The sequence below is a fragment of the Leptosomus discolor genome, chromosome 17, assembly GCF_034619465.1.
Source record: "Leptosomus discolor isolate bLepDis1 chromosome 17, bLepDis1.hap2, whole genome shotgun sequence".
In the NCBI taxonomy this organism is placed as follows: domain Eukaryota; kingdom Metazoa; phylum Chordata; class Aves; order Leptosomiformes; family Leptosomidae; genus Leptosomus; species Leptosomus discolor.
In genome coordinates, this window is record NC_141407.1 from 6876567 (window position 1) to 6891309 (window position 14743).

The 14743-nt window shown below is 44.8% G+C and overlaps 1 protein-coding gene across 1 annotated transcript in view; it reads left to right on the top strand.

The window, feature by feature from the left end:
- The first annotated feature begins 706 nt into the window (after nt 1-706).
- Nucleotides 707-14743, top strand: part of TOP1 (DNA topoisomerase I) — a 67274-nt gene continuing 53237 nt past the window's right edge. Inside the window, exons 1-2 of the mRNA XM_009961147.2 lie at nt 707-810; nt 1461-1485. Coding sequence (XP_009959449.1) covers nt 778-810; nt 1461-1485 — 58 coding nt within the window. The 5' untranslated portion in view covers nt 707-777. The remainder of the gene's footprint in view (nt 811-1460; nt 1486-14743) is intronic.

The following is a 14743-nucleotide window of genomic DNA, read 5'->3' on the forward strand; positions in this document are numbered from 1 at the left end:
GAAACCCAGCGGCCTGTTCCTTTGGCAGGGGCCGTGGGGCCCCTCAGGGTGCTCACTGGCGGGTTATCACGAGGGTCCGGGAGGACACGCACCCCCCCCACGGCTGCTCGTCCCGCCGCCAGGGCGCCGCCATGCTCCCCCGACAGGGCGGGGGTGGGGCCTGCGGGGCGAGAGGCGGGGCTTGGTATGCAAAGACAGCCAGAGGCCTGCAGGGTGGGATGGGGCGCATGCGCACTGCGCGCACAGTGGGGCACGGCTTTTTACACAATGCACCACCGGGTTCCTACAGCGACGGGGAGGGGAGCGGTGAGGCGGGGTCAAGTATGTAAATGAGGCGGGCTTTTGCTGCGCGATTGGAGAAGACGGAGGAAGAGGCGGGACCGGATATTTAAAAAGCGAGCCGGTGCCGGGCGCACGGGAGGGGGCGGGTGGGTCGATTGCGTTAGGAGGGAGCGCAGGGGCGTGGGCGTGGCCGGTATGCAAATTTCGCCGGCTCGCGCGTGGGAGGGGTGTGGCTCGGATGCAAAGACACCAACTGCCGTTTCCCAAGCCCCGCCCCGACGTTCTGCTCAGCATCTCCCTGGCACCGCCCCGCCGGTAAAAGGCGTCGCGCCTGCGCAGTGCGCCGAAATGAGGACTTAGTCTGTTACACAACAGCGGTGGAGCCAGGGCTGCGCTCTCCGTCGCGTCCAGGCTCCGCGCGTCCCCGGCGGCGCGGCTCGGCTCTCCTCAGCTCTCCACTCCTCCTGCTCCGTTAGGCCTCCCGCACCCTCCGGCATGAGCGGGGACCAGCTGCACAACGATTCCCAGGTGAGCGCCCTTTCACCGCCCGCGCGGGCCCGCTCCCGGGGGACCCCGGCCCCTCGCCACCGAGGCCGCAGGGTCCTTACTTCCCCTTAGGGTCGGCCCTGGGGGCCCGGCTGACACCCCCCTTTAACCTCAGTGAAGTGAGACGTGCCCTGCTGCTGCCCCCTGCCTGCCCCTGCTGGGGGTAGCCCACGCGTCTCAGGAGAGCCCTGTCAACCCGGCCTGTCCCCCCACCCTTGTCGTGCTGGGGCGCCCCCATCCACCGAGACCTCTCGCCCCGGGACCCGTTTCTGCCCAGATTGGGGGGTGGTGGGAGAGAAGGGACTCGTGTGTGACCCCCTGCCTGGGAGAAGGGAAGGGGGGTGGCTGACCACCTTCCCCTGGCTCGTTCCCCTCTGGGGGAGGGGGGGTGTCACCCCAGGAGCTGTGCGGGTGCCGGGGGGACGGTTCACCCTGCCCCTCACCCGTCACGGAGGGCACCTTCTGCATCGCGCTGGCCCTTTCTCATTTGATATTTAATTTCCCTAAAAATGAGAATGAAGAAGGGGGTGAAAAATCCAGCGTCCACCACCACCAAAAAAAAAAAAAAAAAATTTAAATCCCCCGGCGGGACGGCGTTTTTCACGGTGTCTCCCTGTCTCCTCTCCCCGCAGATCGAGGCGGATTTCCGAGCGAACGGTGAGTGTGGCCCCGGCGCGCCCCTCGCCTCGCCGCGCCGGCCGCGCACAGACATGGCGTCCCAGAGACTAAGTCCCGGCTCCTCGCTCACCGGCCCCATTGTTCCCATCGAGCTGCCAAAAGCGCCCCTTTCCGGGCGGCCTCGTCCCCCCCCGACCCCCGTCTCCCCTAGTGGGGGCACCGGAGGCCCCCGATCCGAGCCCATCGGCTTTCCCGGGGTCCCCTTTGGGCCCCGATTCCTCCCTGGAAAGTCGCCTTGTCGACGGTCGGGACTTAGTCTCTGCGCCATTTTCTTTTTCTCCTCTCTTCTCTGTGGCTTTCTCTCCTTCTCCTCCTCCCCGAGCTGCCGGAGAGGAGCCTTCTACAGAGGCACCGGGCGGCGATCCCCGGCCTCCAGCCCCTTCTTAACGGAGGGGAAAGCAAAGTTTTTAACTGAAATAAATCCCCAAGCTGTTTTTTATCGCAGCCTCCCTCCCCCCACTGCTCCCCGTCTCTGTTTCTTTCAGGGAATCCCTCCCTTCCCCTAAAATGAAAGGTGATTGCAACATGTTGCTGTTTAAAAGAATCTGCTGCATCCATTTTAAGATCAGTCTTATTTCTTTCCTTGCTATTTTACTGATGTAACTTTACGTTGTTGGGTGGGGCTTTTTAATTAAAATAAAAGCCCACATTAAAAAAAAAAAAAAGAAAAACCTACAAATAAAAACAACAGCATAGACAATTCCAGAAAGGTAGGACAGCATCACTTCAGAAAGTTTGCAAGCTAACTGTTCATTTTGTTCAGAAACATTATAGGAGTCCTGTAATTTTATATATATGTGTATATTTATATATAAATACATACTCTTCTATGTCTCTCTATATATTTATATTCATAGATATGCACATATAATATTATCTTTTCTAATCAGCCTGATGGCTGCTAACTTTTCCTGATTGTTTATTCATTTTTCTAGGAAGCAAGCTAATTGCAGCCCCCTACCCCCAAGTTGGTAGGTGTCAAATTGAAGGGCTTGAGCAGGGCAGAGGGGAGTTGCGGACGTACAACCTCCCTTTGTGTGTATGTGTTATTGTCACTGTTCAGGATGTGTAAGGAACTCTGAGCTGTCTTCTGACTGGTGAGGTGGTAGAGGACAAAAAAAATGGTTGAAGATATCTGCTTGACTTGTACTGATTTTTAGCATGCTTTTCTGGATGATGTCCATGTGCCTGGTTGCTTTGTAGGCTACTGCGTGTAAATATTTACAAATCTACATTTGCATGCACCTTCCTTTCTGTCAGTTCATTGGAATGTGATTGTGTGTCTGCAGTAGGAGCAGGCAGTAGCAAATATGTGGGTTTTGAACTTTTATTTCCATTCTGAATCTATAGTAGGACTTCATGAAAAATTTTTGACAGAAAAAAGGGTGCAGTGGGTTTCCCAGGAAGTGCAGGAGTAGCTTTTGAAGCAGCTTAAATTTGTGTTTGAATACTTGTAGTTGTCTTATGCTGGGACGTATTTGCTTAAGGATCATCTTTATTTAGGGACAAGTACTCCCTGGTAAGCTTTAGTTATGTACTGATTTACATAGGGGAAATGATCCATATTTAACCTTTCTGCTCCAGCTGCCAGTGGACTTCTTAGTGGGATTTTTCTTCTCTGTTGTGACCATGTGCAGTTTTATTCTTTTAAGAGTTTCAGGCATACAGCACTTAAAACTGCTCCGGTTTTTATTTCTACCATATGTTGGAAGAATTCAATACAAAAATTCAAAGAAAGACACCTTGATGGAAAAACTGAATTCCTGGTAAAGCAAGCATACCCAACAAATTCATACCAGTGTAGGTTTCAGCACCCTTTTCCTCCTGTGGTAATTATTTTATGTCAGTCGTGTAACATCATTGTGACTGATCAGAGGCCCCTAAAATCCCAAATCCTTCTCAGCACTGAAAGGTGCGTGTAACTCTGTTAGTCTTGTTAAGGGAATAATGCTGAATAGACACTGTCGTCTCTGACCTTGTGACCACAACTGATCTTCCTGAAAACCTGTCACCTTTGCTTGCTCCGAGTCTTGTTTCCTCTGCAGAGGCGTTCTTTGCTCTTCTGGGTCGGGAGTTGTCACGCGTGGATCTGAGGACAGCGGTTCTCATTTAGGCAAAGCGTTGAGTCTCTAGCTCGTACATTCTTGATTTGCTCCTATTTGGTGGCAAAGATTAGGAGTGGGTGGTAGGAATCGCAAGTACTTTTTTCCCCCCCGGTGTCTAGAGTTGGTTTGTACTTCGATTATGGTTAGGCAGCGCTTGACAGTAGAGCCAAAGTCTCCTTTTAGGGTGCCTCTCCTCTTTACATTGGGGGAGGGGGAGTTGTTCTGGGGGCTGGTACGGACTCATTTGGGATGTTGAATGTACCAGCAGTAAACATTTTTTGTTAATAAAGAATGTTTTGGGCGACTCTGGATAGTGTATCAGTAGTAGAGCAGCTTAAGCACTTTGAAGCTTCCTGTTGTTACTGCTGTTCCTATCTGGGTCAGTGGACACCCTACCTCTGGTGGTGGTGGCACAAGTTGTTGCAGCTGAATTAAGGTGGGTGGGGGTGGATCTGCTGGCCCATTGCAGGTCACCAAGGAGCACCCTGGTTGTAGCTGAGAACTTGGGTCTGATTACACACCCGTTTCATTGATAGCAGGGTAGTGTTAAGTGTGAGAGAGGATGCCAGCAGTAAATATGTCTTCCTGGCTATTTCTTGTCGTTAAATAGCCAGATCACTCTAAGCGAGAGTGTCCTGGGCAAATTCCAACTTGGGTAATTGCATTCCATCTCAATATCCAGATTCTCCCTCCTGTTTAATTTGGCCATAGTGGGCATTTTTTTTTCACCTTAATTGTATTTTTAGTATCAGTACGCACTGCAAAGTATTTCCCATCTTCGGTCCTAGCAGTGGCTGTTTGCAAACCATCCTGAGAACAATACTGTGCTGAAACAGCGAGTCTTTTTGCGAGTAACATCCTCGCAGTCTTCAGCACTGTAGAAGGGAAATGGTAGCCTAAAACTGTCATTTCCAAGTACAGCTCGGTCACTGAAAATGACCCCTTCTTCACAGATGTGGATGTTGAGTCACAACTATGTATTCGGGGAGGGAATCATCCTGATTTTTTTCCCCTCACTTGGTAAAAATGCAGATCACTTCAGATGCAAAATCTGTTTGGATTCTATTGAGTTCTGCCTTTAAGAGCTTTGTTTAAGGTTGAACGTAACAACTTACTACTGAGGACAATGTTTAGACTAAAAGCAATTTATCTTGACTTTCAGTTCTCACATTATGTTTGCAGAGTGCAGTAGATAAAAATTACTTTTGTTTGCAAACTAATCAAATTGCATTCCAAAGCTACTAAATTCCGCTAACTGCTGTTAGTGTCTTGGCTGTTCATCAGCCGGTGATCAGAATTTGTGTGAAATCCAGAACTGTTCTGCGTAGAAAGTGAAGACATCAGCGTAGGCAGTGGGTTTTTTTTTTTCCTCTTATTGACTTGACCAATAATGTTAAGATGCAATTTGAGGACAGTATCACTGTAGTAACCATTACAGTATATTAACAGGAGTCAAGTGTGAATTCGGTTGTCCAGCATCATAGAGATGGCTTCTGGAAGTCAAACACGCTTGAAGGAGGGGCTTGCTTTAACGGTGAATTTTTTGGGGGGGGAAAAAGAAGCCCTTGCTGCTGCAGCATCTTATCAGAAACTGGCAGGTTTTTTATGTTGGCCTGAGCACTCAGATGGCACTTCTGTATATATCAGGACGACGATATGAGGGGGAATGAGCAAGAGGGAAATTTAAATTAAATAGCAAGAGTGCTGAACAAATGCCTTATAAGTTAAGGAGTTAGAGCCCGTTTTGTTTCACATTAAGTTTGTGTTTCATGTGTTTCATGTGTGACAGAGCTGCACATGTAAAAGGTGGGGGTGTTCTAAATGCTAACAAACGGAAAAGCAACACAACAGAGATCCTTAAGAGTCTTCAATGGTTGTGAAGCGGTCTGTTGGAGACCAGATTTGTTCTTCTCTGCTGCTGCTTTGTTGGCGCCTTCTGGATGGGTGAGAGTGTTTTGAAGGAGAGCAGGGCCACCTCTGACACAGGGCTCTGTGTACCTTAGCGCTGCTGTGAGAGCCACTGTACTAAACAGACTTCACGGCGTTAGGAAGCTTGAAGGCAAACCCTTGTGCTCTATCTGTGTCTGGGGCGAAACTGTCTTTTAAGTTCCCTGGGAGCCTGTCGTCACCAGCGCACTTAAATGTCAAATGTTTGGCAAGGGATCCACAATACAAAAGGTAGTTAATGGTATTTAGATGCAGATTGATATCTCCACTGAAAATTTCCTTAACCTTTTTTGTGATAAGTGGGGATGTGAATCCTGAAGAATGCAATTTGTTCCTACCAACACAAGCCTTGAGTCACTCCCTGCCTTCACTTCCAGACTGCGGTGCTGGGTGATGAGCCTGCATTGTAAGAAGTGCTGCCCACAGCCTCAGAACAATACTTGGGGTAGTTTTAAGTCTGAAACCACTTAGCTTTTTTGTTTTAGAAGTATTCAACGTCAGACGCCAGTCTCTGCAAAATGTCTTAATTTTGTTTTTACATTGATTTTCGATATGTTCACAGCAATCTGTTGCAGTGCTTGTAGAATATAACAGTGTAGCTTTACTTGCAGGAGTCTTCAGATTGTTACAAGTGAGAGTACTCTGAAGTAAACTGATCATTTATGACACTTCTCAGAAATGCAGACTCAGAAATGTAAATAAATGTGTTGTTGGTAAGCTGCTCTGAAATACCATGTACTACTTAAGTTGTTGGCATCTATTTTCCCAGCAGTAGCCTCAGAAGAGCTTTTCTAAAGACCTTGAGGTCTGTTGTGTTAATTGTTCTGACACATTCAGCATTCGGGTTAGAACTTAATGGGTGTCTGGTGGGAGTGGGGAGTTGAATGCATTTCTTTTAGCTGCAGCCAACTTTTGTTTTTGTTAAAACTCAGCAGAATTACCTAAATGTGCTGGAAGATGTGTTTCGGGGGTTAATGGCCTGTGTGCTTCCTACTTCTAGCAGATTTTCTTAAGGTGTTTTTCCTTTTACTACAGTGTTAAGCGATATCTGTTACTAACATGCTATCAGGGCTACTTTGTTTACTTTTTAAAACATGAACAATTTTTAACTGGGGGACCAATGTAAAAGGGGGGGGGGCTTATGTAGCTTCACATAAATTAGGCACACAGCTCATAAACATGATCAAACACAAATTCAGATTTAATTTCATTTACAACTGTGACTTCAAATATCTTTTGGATAGTTCATTGAATTCCAACCTCCTGAGTTGCTCTGTCAGCAGAAACTGCAATAATATGTAATTATAGCAAGTACTTAACATCTCATTGACTCAAATTCCTCTGTTAATGATTTCACTGGATTCCTGTTAAAGTAATACCTGCTGAAATAGCACAAGCCACTGCCCTATTAGAGAGAGGCTCCAGGTCAGATTGTTACTGGTGTTGTAAATTGCTGTAGTTCTGCTAAAATCAGCGGAGCTCTGACAGTGTATCTGCTGTGTTGTTATTGGACTGCAGAGATGGGCTTTAATGATACAGTGACTATTTAAGAAAAGGACAATTTAACATAAGAAATCGGTGCAGATTTTTTTTTTTCTGTGGCTTTTCAAGATGAGATAGTTTGTCTTTCAAGTCTGCTTGAGCTGGTTGTGCTAATATAATTTCTTATATCCTTATAAGACATGCAGTCATTCAGAAATATTTATTGGCTTATTAAATTGAATTGCCTTTGCGGCTGCTAGTTTTATAGGAACTGCCTCAAGTTTTACAGAAAACCTCACACTCCAAAACACGGGAGCAAAATGGTATTTAGCATTATGTATTCCATTCCTGCCTGTGGTTTTGAAGGACTATGTCTTAAGTTTCCAATTCTGAGGGAGAATATTCATTGTAGAAATCGTTGTTTATCACCTTGCTTTTCTGGGGCTGCTTCATTTGAGACAGCAGCACATGACAGATATGCCCAGCGGTACCTTCTCCCTGCGTGACTGTCCGTTCTGAGCTGTGTAGCACTGTCAGCGTTTAAATATGTATCATCATTAGATTTCAAAATGCTTCCTATCATTAAGAGAACAGGAGAAGGGTATGGACTTGCTGTTGTTTCAGCAGTGAGTTTGCTGCTGATGTGCTCTTCTGGAAGAACAGCTAGAAAATCAGTTTAAAACTCAGTTCTCAGCTATAGTAGGATTTAAACTTTTAAACAGTATTCCCAGTTACTGCTGTCATTACTCTGCTATTAACCGTCAGCTCTAGGGAGCTCCCACTGCATGTGCCTCTGGTGGCTTCCACTGTCCGTCACTGGTTGAACACTGGAATTAATACAGGGTTGAAGTGCTGTTTCTGGGCAGAGCAGAGAGCGCCTTTTCTGCTGCAGGCTCCTGCTATTTAGTGGTTCAGCTGAACACGTTGTAGTAGTGGTTTCCCAATGTGTATGAGACTACAGTATTTTTAATGCAGCATTTGTTCAAAATGACCTGGCTGACATAAATACTAAAGAGTTCCAGTGGATTTAATTAGGCTTATAGTTAGAAATATTTTCATCTCGAATGCTTGCTTTTTAAACTAATGGTCATAAAGAGTGAACTGCGCTGTCTTCTGGTGTCACCATAAGAGTTAGGACGTCTGGAAGGTGACATGAAAAGAAAGGGTGAAGTTAATTTTGTACCTTTGTGATCTGCGAGGTAGAAAGTGGTAGAAAGTTGCTGCTAGCTTTAGAAACATGAGCATACATGCGTGTTTTCAAGCTGAAATTTGGTTTCTAAATTTGACTTCTGTAGGTACTCAGCTGATGAACAAGTGAGAGCTCCAGAGTTGAGAAAGAAAGTGGAGAGTGTGGGGCTGCAGTCACTGTTCCTGAAACTTGTTCTTTTGCAGCACCTACTTAACGTCAATGATTCTTGGACGACTTTGAGATAAAAGTGGGCTTTTCTTAAACCTCAGTCTATGTCAGCAGGAGTGATGATATGAAATACACAGTTTTGTGCCAGTCCTTGCAACAGACAATGTCTTGGGAGATCTGCCAGCACAGCTGGTGGAGATCAGACTTGATGCTTTTGGGGAAGTGGGCACCTTGGCAATTAGTTCCCTATTAATAGCTAATGATAGAGATGGAGTCCTGTAAGGAGGAAGGATGAGTAGAAGAGGCACAGTGGTTCAAATAAGAATTGCCTCACAAATTTGCTGGAGTGTTATCACAAAGTTCTAGTGATGTTTTCCATCATCTCAAGGCCTGTTTGTGCGCTATAATATACTCTGCGTGAAAAAGAAGACATGGCCAGGCAGCTCTTGTGAATACTGCAGTTGTTACTGTTGCTTCACCCTGGGGAAGTTTCCTTTGTTCATAGCTGTTACTTCAATCTCAATAGCTTCACTTGAAGATGGTCGCAGTAGTAGTTCAGTTTAGACAATTAACTTGTGGTGACAGCTGCTGTGTGTTTTGAAACTGCCAGTTCCCAACATGAAGGAGTCACAGGGATGGACAGCATTGAGTGTGCTTTACTCGTGTCTTGGAAAGCTTTGGAGACGGGGGCTGGAAAATATCTGAAATGCGTATCTTGATGGGATGGGGGCAGTGCAGGCTCAAGTATGGGAAGCATAGCAGGAAAGTTAGTGTAGGTGCTTGTCATTCAGCCACAGCAGACAATACCTCATCAAGAAAAACAACCTGTGTCTCCACCTAAAGTACTTAAATCCCTTTTTAGGTTTGAAGAGGGTAACTCCTGAAATTGGGATGATTGCAGAGTAAAGGAGGACAGCATCAGGCCATTGGGAAATTGGTTTATTAGAAGGGTCCTGTCAGTGTTAGACAAAAGTTGCTTTCCACAAAGCCTCTGATGGGTGCATCTTTTTGGATTCCTTATTGGTATTTTTGACATGAATGTATTTGTTCATGTCACAAGCTTACCATATGCTTTGTGCAGTTGTGAGCTGTGTGGGTGTGCATGTATGTATTTTTATCTTACACCTTCGTCAGAGAAGGGGTTTTTTAGGGAGTGTTATAAAGACAATGGCTTCCTTCTCTAGCAGTATTGCAGAGTGCTGAGGCCCACCAAAAGATGAAGATTTGCTCCTTCATAATTCTGCCTGGCATAGATGGTTGCATGTTAAAGACAGATGGACATTCATGGAATTCAGTGCTGCAGCAGAGTGATTCTACAGCTGGCTGTATCTTTCCATGACTGAAGAGAGATTGATTTCTGCCTCAGGAAAGCTTGGAGTGTACTTGTAGCTTTGCTAAAATATTTTGATCAGTCTATGTAACTCATCTTTGGCTAGGTCCTATCTGTGTCCATTAAAGACATGCTCCATGGTGAGGATGTACTAGCTAAGTCCCTGTTACATCTCATCAGCTGCAGTATTCAGCTGAGATAGTCTCTTACAGACACACAGTGCTTGGCAGATAGTATGGCTTTATTGGGGGAATGAACACTGTTATGTTCTCAATGTAGGCATAGTTCTGATTCTCAGCATTGTCCCTTTTTCTCCTGTAACGCTATTTTTCCGTGATTTTCTAAAAATGAGACCCTGGTGACTTACTGCTTTCTGCTCACTTTGAAATCCAAATCATCAGTTTGCACAGTCTTACTAATTCTTGCAGCAAGCATCTGGGACCTCAGTAGTGGAGCATTTTGCTGTGTTAGGGAATAAATGATAGGAACAAGTGAAATATGAGGTCTCATGTTCAACCTGGATAAGACTGAATGCAGCTTGTCCTGACTGAAACCCACTGAGCTGATACATGAGCACCGTTTGTCTGACCTCTTTGGAATAAGTTTTACTGAATGTATTGTAATTTCTGAAGTGTTGAGCTCACTCCACTACTTACTGTATACTGCATGGGATTGGAACTTGTCTTGTTTCCATCCAAATGTCTTGTCAGTTTGGTACAGCTGGCAGATGTCTGGCAGTGTCTAAATGGAATAATTTTAAGAATTATTAAGAAGGTTGGTTTTTAGACATTGACCAGAGATGTGGCTTCATGGTAAAAAGCCAAGAAAATAATTAATAGGAATGGAGCAATACCCAAGTACAGATAGCTTTTTAATTTTTCCTGGCATTTGTCACTTACTCTGATCTATTGTCTAACACTGCTTCTGACACATGAAAATATGAACTTGTAGAGTGTTATCCAGAACCTTTTTTCTTCTTTTATTTGTCACTTTTCTTCTGTACACCTTTTCAGTTTGAACAACAATGTGGTAGTTTTTCTTTTGTTTGTAACATGGAATAGATGACCTGTGTTTCAGGGCCAGGGCAGCGTACTTTAAGTGAACTTTTTATTGATGGCAATGTGTTACTGCTCAAGGCTTTGTATTTGAACAAGGGCCAGACTTGGCAAAACAGCTGCTCATCTTTCTCTGAGGCTGCAATTTCTTGTTTTGGAGAGGTGGCCTAAAAAGACCTTCTAGGGGAGAGGCTGAGGAAGAAGTAGGCTCTTTTTCCATTTGAAATACAGTGTCTGTTGAAGATTTTTAAGTATCTGGAGGTAGAGTTGAGAAACATGTAGTGGTCTTCTGACTGAGATGCAGGGATTTCTGGAGTTAGTCTCACACAACTAAGAGGCTTCTATTTTTGTGGTCTGTAAGCAGAGTTTTAGGAGGAGAAAAGTACAGGTGGTGGCAGGGGACGCCCTGTTACATAGCTTGTGACATGGGATGGTTTGGAGACCTGATAACCAGGTAGGAGGGCTGTCTTCCTTCATCTGCTCTGCAGTGGATGGAGTTCTTTCTGTCCCTAGGGAGGTTAGTAGCTAAGTTGGCAGTTCTTATTCTGGTTTTGTGTGATGCTGTCTTGCCAGTTATCAGCATAGTCTGTGTTGTTTGGTGCTCTGGTCAGGCTACGTGAAGATGAAGAGAGACTTTTGAAGCTGAAGGCAGGAACCACTGCGGAGGAACATGCTGTTACACGAGGACGCTATGCCTGGGATTAAGGTCCTTTGTGCTATACATTGTTATCCTGTCCTAAGGCCCTATTGTTTAAATAGTGAGCGAGGAGGGAGTACTACGCTCTTCTCAGAGGTGGAGAAACAAGAACAGAGTGGGAGTGATTTCTTCCAGCACAGAAATAGATACAAAGTTGTCTGGCTAGGACTAAAAGTCAGTTCCAACTTGGACATTTGTTTTCAATTTTTAATCCTCTCTCCAGCTGAAGACTGAGGTGGTTAGCAAAGGGTAGTATGAAAAAAGGGAGCTTCTGCAGTTTTAGCGTATGTTGTGATTTTTTTCTTAAATGCAGAACTCCTCTCAGGAGCTAAAGCGTGCATATTTTTTTGGCTGGTACTAAATTATTTCATGAAAATACTAAGATGTTGTGTGCTGGGTTTTGCAGTTAGTGAAATCGCTGGATTTAGGGTCGAGAGTTCAGTGTTTTCCTGGTCTGTGTGCGGGGTTCTGGTATCAAGTACTTTAGAGGTTAGTCTCTTGCACCTTAAATGCCACCTTGGTATGAGTGTCAGTCCTAACTGTGCCTTGAGCAATAGGAAGAGCATATTATGTCTTGCCAGTTTGTGGATTAGTAAGTGTGTGAGTAAGATCAATTATTGAGAGATAAAACAGCTGGGATGGGCAGGTACCAGTTTTAACTTGCCTAAGAAAGTACACTTACAAGTTAGACGAGCACTCTTCATTTTAATCTAGCCTTTTGGGAAACTGGAAGCAGGAGCTCTCTGGAGATCCATGTGAGGCTATGATTCATTGAAACACAAGCAGTCTGCACAAAATGGAGGGATGGAGTAGTACTAGTGACGTACTTTGGGGTTTGTACTCTAGAGTTAATGACCACCAGATGGGGAATAAAAGGCTGCCTGCTCCTCTTTTGAGGACCAAGAATGTCATTGAGGCTGTTAAAATGTGCTCTATCTGTTCTTATGCGTCTTGTGCACAGGAAACCCCTTTATGTGTTGATCAGATTAAGCTTTCCTTACTGGTGTTTCCCCTCAACACTTAGTTTTTAGCATTGGTTTTGACTGCAGATTAGGTTCCTTCAGTTGGTAACGGTGCCCCTCAGGGATAAAAAGCCAAAAGTCTTGAGTGCTTTCTGGCAGTAGAAAAAGTAAGGTGCAAGTTGTGTTCCAGTATGCAAGTGTAAGTTGCCAGATCCAGAGGCGGTAGGTTCATGTGAACACTGATACAATCCAAGAGATGAACTCTTAACAGTGACCTCAGTTAACTTCTGCAGTGTTGCCCAGTCCTGTTGTAGGTGTCCTCTTGATGCATCTTTTTAGTAAACAAACACTGGCACAAACCAGAGTCAGGATATCAGTGCTGTTAACTCTGATATTTGCGAGTTGTTGTACTGGAGCTGTGCAGTGTTTGGGTTACTTTGTCTTGCTCCACCAGATTGGAACATCTCTCCAGCTGTCCAGGATACCTTTGGACGTGAATGTGGATAACAAGCATTTTTCAAGAGCCTTTTTCACTTTTGCTTTCTTATATCCTCCTGTGTTCTTCCTATTCCAAAACCAGGAGGCCTCTCAGAGGAGCTAGCATCTTGTCTGAGCCATAATACCATAGCGGCGTATGTCACCTGCACTTCATTAGAGAAGCTTAAGCAAGCTGTCCTTGAAATACCTGTTCTTATGAGTAGATAGTCTTCTAATTTAAAATACGCTGCTCTCTGGAGTTTAGTAGCTGTCATAAACAATGTTTTTCTTTTATCATCAGGTAGGCTTATTCAGCATCCCTTGTATGTAAAGGAAGCTTCTTTCTAGGTTTTAGACTGTTCTAGTCGTCTAGATAGAGAGGAAAGTACAGCTTGGCTCTTGATGCTCTACACTTGGCTTCTTTAGTTGTCAGCATGTGGTCCTGGGAGAGCCCAGCACAGTGTAGTTTTGTTTGCCCCAGTCCATAGCTTGTCTTGCAGTGGATGGAGACTGCAGCTAGCAATAAACTGGCTATCCCAGTAATTTAATTCTTAAACTGGATCTTGGGCAAAAGGCAGAAGCACTTGAATTGAGGAGTCCATCAGTTTCTTGTCTCATAAACGAAGGTGTAAAGCTATCATTCTTCAAGCACTGCTGTCTGTGTCTAACATGTTTGCCCCTTCCCTCATGCCCAGCCCTGTTGTCGAGACTCTTGCCCAGTGATGCGTAATCTTCAGTTTATGGTTTTGCTATCCATCACTGTCAAAGTGTGAGCTTGTCTGTGTAGAGAGGAAAGTGAATTTGTTGTTGAACCATAGCCTGAGTTAAAATATTCTGTCTTTCTCTGTGTTCATGAGCAGGCCTCTCTCTCAGCAGTCATCCAGTGCGATATTTGCCTCTTTCAGGAACCTGATAGATTTTTCTTCGAAGATGTTGGTGTTGTCTTTTGGACGCCAGCTGAATCTGTTCTGCGGGCAGTTTAGCAAACAGGTTACATTTGGTGTTGACAGCAGGGATAGCTAGTTTAGAAGGGGGATTGGATCTCCTAGGAACTAATCTGTGCTTGGGCTTTGCCCGTCGCTTGTCGTTGTACTTGGTTAGAATGACAAAAGATACTAATGCTGTGGCTGTGTTTCCGAAGGATCAGGAGGTTTACTAAGGCTTTGTGTACTGAAGTTAAAGTGTGTATTTTTAAATGGCTTCCTTTGTAGAGAATGAAGCTGTGGAGCATTGTTTTGTGAAATAAGTCCCCTGTAGCTGTATTTCACAAGAACATGAAACAGTGTTCAGAACAGATGTGAGCCTCATTTATTAATGGCAGAATTAATTTGGTTTTAATTTAAGTTCTTGTGTTTTTTCTCCCTTTTTGTAAATACCCCACCCATCCACCCAGGCACAGGAGCCTCATGCTCAGACTGTAATGCAGACTAAGAAACCTTAAATCCCAAAGGGAACTAGTTAGTGTGTAGTTCAAGGAGTCCTCTTGGCATAACATCAGTGTGTTTGTGTTTTGGGAGGGCCATTGAGCTAGGGAAAGGAACACTTCTTAGTTTCATTTTTATAGAGAAGTCCTAGGGAAGACGTCTACTGACTTGCAGATGGCAAATATTTACTTTTTGAATGGAGCTGAAATAAATAGGCTATTTGATCCCCCCCCCCCCCCCCGAAGATGAGGTTTTCAGAGTGTCTTTTTGTGTGTATTAACAGTTTAATCTCAGCAGAGCTCTGGAATTAGTCGTGTGCAATTAGCTCTAAAGAAGAACAGAGTCAAAGAAGCACTCACTTTAGTTATTTCTCCCCAGTGCTGAAAAAAGTATTTTAAAAA